At 38.6% G+C, this 9398-nt stretch overlaps 1 protein-coding gene across 1 annotated transcript; it reads left to right on the plus strand.

Moving 5' to 3' along the window:
* Positions 1-3405: 3405 nt before the first annotated feature.
* Positions 3406-9112, plus strand: LOC116840340. The gene is made up of 3 exons (XM_032806938.1): positions 3406-4034; positions 7267-7469; positions 8295-9112. Exons 1-3 carry the CDS (start codon positions 3629-3631, stop codon positions 8742-8744), a joined length of 1059 nt encoding a protein of 352 aa, XP_032662829.1. The 5' UTR covers positions 3406-3628; the 3' UTR covers positions 8745-9112.
* Positions 9113-9398: the final 286 nt, after the last annotated feature.

Here is a 9398-nt window from a genome sequence, read left to right on the forward strand (position 1 = left end):
TATATATATATATATATATATATATATATATATATATATATATATATATATATATATATATATATATATATATATATAGATATATATAAATTTTAAATAATACAAAGAATGAGAAAAAGTTCTCTGTATTATTTACAGATGTATTTTTATCGGTGAAGCGTGCGTTCGATTTTACAGAACGTCTCGTAAACCTGCAAGTTCGTAGAACGATTACAAAGTTGAAAAAAATAAGTATATTGTGTGCATGTATGTATGTATGTATGTATGTGTGTGTGTCGCGCTCGCATTCGCGCGACTAAGTATGCGTGTAAACGGATATCAATATATGTAATTGTTTTCTCACCCAAGTGCCGGATCTATTACGCTCATGTATTTAATTAATGTTACATTATTGTATTATTTACTACCGCATAGCGCCTTCCTGTATCAAAGTAGGTATGTAATCGATAACGATGGCGTCTAATAGTACCGCTAAGAAATGCTAGACGATAAACGTACTTTCGTAAAGAGACGTATCTCACGCGAAAAAGAAACGTACACGTACACACCACATTACACGAGAGACACACGCAGGCCGACAGATACAACCACAATCACAGTTTGATTTGTAAGTAACGGTTCGTATGGTAACGATTAAAAGGACAAAATATAATATACTCTTGCCACGTTCGTTTGTGTATGGTATACGTTCCCCTCACTATCGTAAGCAGAAATTCGCAGGAAATCATTGGAGATAACATTTGTTTCGTCAGTATCGATATTTCTGAGTGAAAGTCGCTCTCCAGCGTGCATATGAGCTTCTAAATACATTAATTATAGGAGGAAGATCAGAGCATGAAAGAGTAATTCTTAAATTTATCATAGCGTATGAATTAAATAAAATTGTTCTTACGCGTCGTGAGAGTATCTCATTTCTCAATATATTTTTCATTTAATACGACCCTGCTTTTTTGTGTCTCGATATTTGTATAGAAAGTTATTATTAAAGCATTATTTATTTAGCGCTTCTGGTCATCTCAAACGCCAATATATCACGCGCCAGGTACTTGGAATTCACTTCTCAAATTTCTTTTCCTTCCATTGCAACAGATAATATTTGCAAAATTTAAGGACGACTCTATAATAAATCCAGATTATGTTTCGTGTAACAGAATAATGATCAACGTGACAAAATTAGGAAATGTAGGTACACGTAATCCGTTACGGGTAAACGTTATCAATAAACATTTTCTGGATGCTTCGTGAATGCTATTAGTAACACTTAATATCTGCAATAGTGTGAAAAATATTTAAATTTCAAATTTTACTTAGAAACGCGCAAAAATTAAAAGAATCGATTTGTGTACTTAGATTGCGTCCTTTTTGAGTAAAGTAAATTTTACTCAATATTTACACGTTACATATTCTACAGAGTATCGAGTAGAATTTTCTCAAGAAGAACGTTTTGGAATGCAAATCTAATATCTTGCTCGCGCACAGTTAGGTGTACAGCTGACCTTCCCAAGTAGAACAACGTTATCTTAAAGTATTCCATTTTACTATATAAAATTAGGTCAGGATAACTTTATTTTCGGTAAAAAAGTTAAGTTTCTGTTTACTGAAAAGGTTATCTAATGACCGCCCGAAAGATAACTTTTAATATCCAAAAAGATATCATTTAGATATAAAAGTATCAAGTTGGATACAAATTAAATATATACCAAATGATAACTGTAAGATGCGTAAATGAACTAGCTATTAACCAATTATAAACTGTTATTTAATCAATGTCATATTAATGGAGACGAATTATTGACATTGACTTGTTATCTTATAGATACGTTGCAAAAGTTAACTTCAAGAACGTTAACCAATAAGCAACCTGTTCTACTTGGGTCACGACTTGTGCGTCGCTTCGTGCGCGCACTTGGCGCGAAACATGTTCGCGTCACTTATAGGCTGCGTTCGGGGAGACGCTATTTAGCGCTATGAGTGTGCTCTGTCCTTGTTTAGCTGCGTTCGGCATTGTAAATCGAAGTGAGAGAGTGTAAACAGAAGTGAGAGAGATCTCGTATCTTTTTCATTTCTCTGCATCTTCGAGATGAAAGAGCAATCCGACGTCTTCGATTTACAATGCCGAACGCAGCTATTGTTCCTGAAAGTTGAGGACAGAGGACGCTCATAGCGCTAAATAGCGTCTCCCCGAACGTAGCTATAGTCGTCTAACTTCATCGATACGTCGCAAGAGCTTCGTCGTAAAAAGTGAAATTATTATTATCACTCAACGGTTGTAACATTTTGAACATATCTATCGACGTAACGTTACTGTCGCTCGGTGTTTACTGGATTCACGTTGAGTAGTGTTGGCAGTGCTGGGAGAATTTTCTCCCGACCGGAAACCTTTTATGCACACACAGAGTGACGTAGCAGCCTGATGTAAACAACTTGCAATGACGATTTTAGGCGTAGATAAAGGGTTCATAGTATGAACCCTCTATGAGGCTGCTACGTCACTCTGCGTATACGTAGAAGGTTTTCGGTCGGGAGAAAATTTTCCCAAATTGCCAGCACTGACGTTAAGGCTCCTGTGTACTAGGTTGTCCTTGTTTGAACATGCGAAGCGAGAAATCGCATGCCTATGATTCCCGCATACTTATGATTGCTTTTATTGAAATAAAAAGAAAATCCTAATTCAGCAAATTTGTAAAATGCTCCGAACACTCTCCTTCTGCTGTTAAATAGTTGTAAAATTAGTGTGACATGCAACTCAGGTTTTAACTAAACTCTTCTCATATTTGTTGTTAATTTTATGACCATTTATTGATTGTGACAGTAGAGAGAGAGTGTGTGTGTTCTCTCGGAGCATTTTACAAATTTGCTGAATCGACTATAAGTGTTCTTACATGCGGTTATATTTAATTGTTTCAACGTATATAACGCGAGAATCGAGCATGCGATTTCTCGCTTCTGACGTCATCGAGCAAGGATAGCCGCGGCGGATATCCAGGAGCCTCAATACAGTCGAGCCTTTTTCCCCGCGCAGCCAGACTCCGCTGCTCAACTCGCGATTATATTTGCTCACACGCGCCGCTCGACCGACCGAAATAGAACGACCCCTCGCGAATGATGCCGCGGATTCTCATCTCACGTGTGCAAAAAGTTCTGACAATTAAGCCGCGCCGCCATTCGGCGGTCAGGTGACCTCGTCCTGTCCGCGGGAACGCGATCGGGGAAGGATAAATCCCGCCTACGCTGCGCGGCGGATCCTGCGCGCGTCTCGCCGATGGGTGCACTAAATGCACCGCGAATGTCGAACGGCGACGACGGTAAATAGCCGCAGGAAAGCGGACATACCGTCCGGAACTTGCCGCGGGTGCCTGTTGAGCGCGCCGACGACGCGGCCAGGGCCTGGCATCCGTTCTCGCGCGAGATACGATGCATCGTGTACCGCGAGAGACCGGGTGTACAACGAGTCGCGCGGCGCACGTTGGCGAGCCCAAGGTGCTCGTCGAGCTGGCCAGTGACTGTTTGTTTGTCTTACGCCCGCTATCACCGAGAGTCGATTGTTTCGGCCTAGATCCGACGTGCACGCTCGCGCTGCACCAGGAGCTCCCGCGTTCACTCGGTGTTCCCCGACGACTCCGTGACGATGCAAAAGCGATTCTCTTCGATCGAGTACACTGACATGATAATCACGTACGGCATGGCGGGAGAAAACGCTCACGCCGCGGCTCGCATGTACGCGGAGCGATTCCCCGGACGAGAGCGATACCCGACGCGATATGTGATCGTGAGCTGCGTGCAGCGCGCGAGGGACACTGGATACGTCGTGCCACCTCGGGCCTACGGACTACGTAGTCGCGTTAAGGAGGAGAATATGGCACCTGATGAGAACCCCGGGGCTAGAGCGAGCCCCACGGCAGATTTGTACGATCCGTCGCGGTGCGCGGTGCGCTGCACCTCGCCCGGGAACGGTCTGCACCCTCAGCAACATCTAGACCCTCATCAGCAGCTTCTCGCGGCAGATCTGGGAGAGCGCGTCCAATTTTGCGAAGGTATGACTCGCGTTGTGTGCGTGGCGTGGCGTTTGGACGTTCGCGCTACTCGGAGCGTAGGAGAGACCGCGTCTGGCTGTCGCGCTTTTCGCACACTGATTAAAGAGATGTGTGCGATGTGTTGTGCACATTTTAACTGCAGCTGCGTCCCCTAGATGAAAGAAAGAACTGCTGTCCTTATACATGGGAAAAAAGTGCTGTTGTATTGACCAGAATTGCCAACATCGCCGTAATTGGAGCAAATCTTCTTGATTCAACAGCAATGCCATTCAAACTGATACCTGAGTCGTCGAAACAATACATGGTATACTGGTTTCAATAGTATTGGTTGAATAAAGAAAATTTACTCCAACGGCGACGTTGGCAATTTCTATTGATACAGCAGCATTTTTTCCATGTATGTGTTCGTGCGCAAGAAAGTTATTTCAGTTGCAAGCAAATTCGTGCGAATATGACCGTCTGCCTGATTTTCTCTGATTGAAATTGAAATTTCCTCTGATTGAAATCATCAGCAAATCAATAATCAATTGTCGTATATAAAATCACAAATAATTTCATCGATTGGTAAAGTTAATTATTGATCAAAATGTAATGTGATTGATTATACATTTATTAATAATTGGTTTCATCAATCAATTAAATTTATTCGTGATTGGCGTATGTGATGATTCATTATTTTTGATTATTAATTTGCCGATAATTTCGATCAAAGAGAATTTTAGTCGATCAATACTTAACACTGCGTGATACAAGCAACCCCTACATTATTCACAAAAATGTAATTTTTCTATCCCTCTATTTCTTAAATGAGTCACAAGCTCTGTCAAAGATGACCGGTGTGACTTCTAAACTCGGTCTCTCCTACAATTAAATGACCGTGAAGGTTGACGCACTTTTTTCTCGATGCACTTCGGAACCCACAGGCAAGATATAAAATTAAGATGATGTTAAAATAATAAAAATATTATCAAATCATGATCGATGATGATATTAAAATAATAAAAATATTATCAATTTATGAAATGAATTTTTATAGTCATTTTGACGACATTGTGATTATCTATTTTGCCTGCGTGTAACAATTCGATGTTAGGAAAAAATGCTCCGCACGTGTGAAGACTTGGAAAATATATCGATATGTGCTACACTTTGTCGATATTATTATTTTCCTGTAACAAAAATTGATTAATCGCTACCTGCGTGACTTTTATCCTTTTTTGACTTTAACCAAACAGAATTTGTTTTTTTTTTGTGAAACAATCATTATATCCTCTCTTTTTAAAAATTATGCCTGGAATCTTGCGACGTCCTTTACTCGCCAGAGTTTTTCTTTATTTTAACTTGTGATTGAATATCACGAGAGATCTAACATTTCGTTTTCTGAGAAATTCTCGAGAAATAGATTTTTTTATAGGATATCATTTGTAACTTGAGATGTATTGAAAGAAAAAGTGTGTCAACTTTTTTATGCCCGCGACTGTACGTACACTCGTGGACATACACGCTACGGTGAGTTTTGTTTGGCTTGTTCAATGGGAGAATTTGCTTTCTAACATGAGAATCTTTTCACTGACAAGTAAACCTACCCAAAAATTACACTCCGATTTCTTTCTAATTTGGGACAAATGTAGAAGTACAAAAAATATTTAGATCATATTTTTTCATTTTGAGTTTCATGGACAGTTTATAGCTTTTTAATGTTCTCACTGCTATCATCAACAAGTGCAATAAAAATACATAAGAAATAAAATTGAATATAAGATACAGGCGTTTTTGGTTTGCTGATTATGAATATGAAGTCAGATGAGTAAAATTATTTGTATAAATAATTAAATGTTTAAACAAAATATGTAAAAATTGAAAAAAATTATTTACACGAATAATTTCTCGGTTTAGCCAAGATTCAAACCATTTTCGACTAATTCAGCACAGATTTGAAATATTGCGGTTAGAATCTCGGCTAAAGAAATTTAGAATGGTTCGTGTCTCAGCTATACCAGTTTTGTTAAAATTTTAATTAAAATTGCCGGATTTCTCTCGGTTTGGCCGAGATTTGGACCATTTTTGACTAATTCAGCACAGATTTGAAATATTGCGGTTAGAATCTCGGCTAAAGAAATTTAGAATGGTTCGTGTCTCAGCTATACCAGTTTTGTTAAAATTTTAATTAAAATTGCCGGATTTCTCTCGGTTTGGCCGAGATTTGGACCATTTTTGACTAATTCAGCACAGATTTGAAATATTGCGGTTAGAATCTCGGCTAAAGAAATTTAGAATGGTTCGTGTCTCAGCTATACCAGTTTTGTTAAAATTTTAATTAAAATTGCCGGATTTCTCTCGGTTTGGCCGAGATTTGGACCATTTTTGACTAATTCAGCACAGATTTGAAATATTGCGGTTGGAATCTTGGCTAAAGAAATTTAGAATGGTTCGTGTCTTAGCTATGCCAATTTTGTTAAAATTATTTAACTATATCTTGTATCAATTTTATTTTTTATGCATTTTTGTTGCACTTGTTGATGATAGAAATGAGAATATTAAAAAGCTACCTGTGAAACTCAAAGTAAGCCAAAGTGAAAAAATATGATCTAAATATTTTTTGTACTTCTACATTTGTGCCAAATTAGAAGGAAATTGGAGTGTACCTTTTGGGTAGGTTTACTTATGAGCAAAATATATATGTTCCGAAACTCACACAAAAAATTACGCTAAAATACAATCTTTCTGTCCACGAGTGTACACTCGTGAAGATTCTATACATATAAATTTCGGACTCGATTTCGGAAATTTTGATTTTAGTTATGAGGCTGGTAGGCCTTAAGCTGCCTTAAGCTAACTTAAGCTGCGTTCTGATATTCACTGCCAATACTGAAAATCTAGTTTATGTTACGTATATCATAGATTTTCAGTATTAGCGGTGAATATTGGAATATCTTAAATACGTTCCGCAAATGATTAGCTGATTCACGCGATTAGTTTCACAAAGCTATTTCTGTTTATAAAATTGTCTCCTACTAATTATAACAGCTGTCGAATCTTGTCGAATTCCCCGATTGTAAAGTCGATCGCGTGAATTAGCTGATCGATTACGGAACGTATCCGAGTTAGTTTAAGGTTCTACCAACCTTACATAACTTAAAGCACAGTTTCTGAAACCGATTTCGGAATATACCCTCTCTATTCTTTCGCGAGTGTACAAACTAACCTGATCGGCGAAACCGATCTCGCGCAGGGTTCCTCGCGCAGTGCCGGAGGGACTTGTCGTTCCCCGATTACATCCTGTGGACGGACGAAGTTACTTTCACGCCGAACGGCGTGTTTAATTCCCGTAATTTTTTATACTGGCGAGGAGAAAATCCGCACATCGTTCATGACGGCACATTCCAGTATCGTTGGTCGATTAACGTGTGGGCGGGAATAGTTGCGAACCGAGTGGTGAGTGTGACTCGAGTGTGATTCGTGTGAGTTAAGCGACTTTTCTCTCGCGACTATGTCCCCACACAGCATAACTGTCTCAGAGACATTTTAGACTTATATTAATAATTATTACTTGTAATTCGTTTCAAGTGTGATGCTCAAACTAAAGCCAGAGTTTGATGAGAGTCCTTCGCGATTTTTTCAGTCGTGATTGCAGACTTCAAATGTCACGTATATCGAATAATTTGACTGAAACAACTGAATTTCACTCTGAATAAAGATTTGAATGTCTCATATGAGACAATTTCAGGTGATATGACTATTAACACAGACTTTAGGGGCGTCTAAGGTCCGTATTAATAGTCATTGAAACTAGTCTCAAGTGAGATACTCAGACTTAAACTCAGAGTATTAATAGTCGTTACTTGAAACTTATTTTAAATATTCAAATCTGAATTTAAAGTTAGCTGAGAGTTTTTTATTTGAATTATATAATACATATGACATCATATTTGTAATCGCGATTCAGCTTAGAAAAACTCTAAATTAAAATTTGAGTGTCTTACTTGAAGCAAGTTTCAAACGACGACTATTAATACAGATCAGAGTTAGATGAGAGATTTTCAATTGAATCATGACTACAGATATTGATATCACATTTATTGTAATTCAACCGAAAGAAGTTGGATCTGACTCTGAATATTTTACTTGAGGCAGGCTTCAAGTAACAACTATTAATATGCTTAAAAGACACATCCTACTAGTTTAAGACGTTTTCTTAGAACGAATTTTAGACACTTGTGGTGTTTGGTTTTACAAACGCTCCCGCTCGACAATTTTCAGATCGGCCCGTGCTTTTTCCCGTCACATCTTAATGGGAAGGTATACGCGGACTTCATTGAAAATCAGCTGCCAGTGCTGCTCGCAGACGTCCCTCTTTGTATACGGGCGAGGCTGATTTTTCAACATGACGGGAGCCCGGTGCACTTTTGCCGTGAAGTACGCGATATCTTGAACGCGCGTTATCCAGAAAGGTGGATGGCTCAAGGTGGTCCGATCTCTTGGCCAGCGTGCTCGCCGGACCTTAGCGTGCATGATTTTATATGGGGCTATGTGAAAAATTTAATTGAACACCGGCGTGACGATAAGGAACATGAGATGCGTCAAGCAATTCTCGCGGCCTTCGACAGCATTACGCCGGAAATGGCGCATTTCGCGACGCGTAATATCATCCGAAGAGCCGAATTCTGCATAGAGAAGGGAGGACAGCGCATTGAACGTGTTTTGCGTTGAATAATGAGAGTGGACTAAGTATTAAAAAACGCTATTAAAAAAAAACGCGCTATCTACCTCAAGATGATATGGGAATGAAATAGTTTTATATCATTTTCATATCATAACGCTTCAAAAAGAAAAATTTTAAAACGAGACAATTATTTCTCGGCGCGTGGTCCAGTGTTCCTCCGCTTCCTATCTACATATATCTATATGTAGATATATACATTTGACTTCTTATTCTGAAGTCTCTTTTATCGACAAAAATCCAAAAGCCAATTAGAAGATTTATAATTCGAACATTTAGAGACACTTATCGGTTAAAAAGAGTTCAGAATAAGAGCTCTAATTTTAATATATGTAGTTTTATTTCCTTTTTCAATATATATATAGTTACATTTTATTTTCTTTTTTCCTTCTTCTGAATGCAGCCGATAGTTCAACAAGGAATCTCGTTTCTGAATAATTCTCAGAAATTACGTGTTCTTACTGGACATTTGTTGCGTTCCGAATTGCATTCAAAAGAACGAGTTCAAACTGTATTGAAGCCAGATGCACACGTGCACGTTGCCAGCAGGTCAGAAAGCAAACACCCAGCAACAGTTATTATAACAGTTAAGTAACAGGAAATTATAACTGTTAGTTATAATTTTCTATTCAATAATTGTAACT

This window comes from Odontomachus brunneus, unplaced genomic scaffold (genome assembly GCF_010583005.1).
Source record: "Odontomachus brunneus isolate Ranch 3 - 2012 unplaced genomic scaffold, Obru_v1 Obru_scaffold_009, whole genome shotgun sequence".
NCBI classification, from domain to species: domain Eukaryota; kingdom Metazoa; phylum Arthropoda; class Insecta; order Hymenoptera; family Formicidae; genus Odontomachus; species Odontomachus brunneus.

Coding starts and splice junctions, on each gene's coding strand:
- LOC116840340 (XM_032806938.1), top strand. CDS start 3,629: ATGCAAAAGCGATTCTCTTCGATCGAGTACACTGACATGATAATCACG. Junction 4,035..7,266: donor GCGCGTCCAATTTTGCGAAG/GTATGACTCGCG, acceptor GATCTCGCGCAG/GGTTCCTCGCGCAGTGCCGG. Junction 7,470..8,294: donor GAATAGTTGCGAACCGAGTG/GTGAGTGTGACT, acceptor GACAATTTTCAG/ATCGGCCCGTGCTTTTTCCC.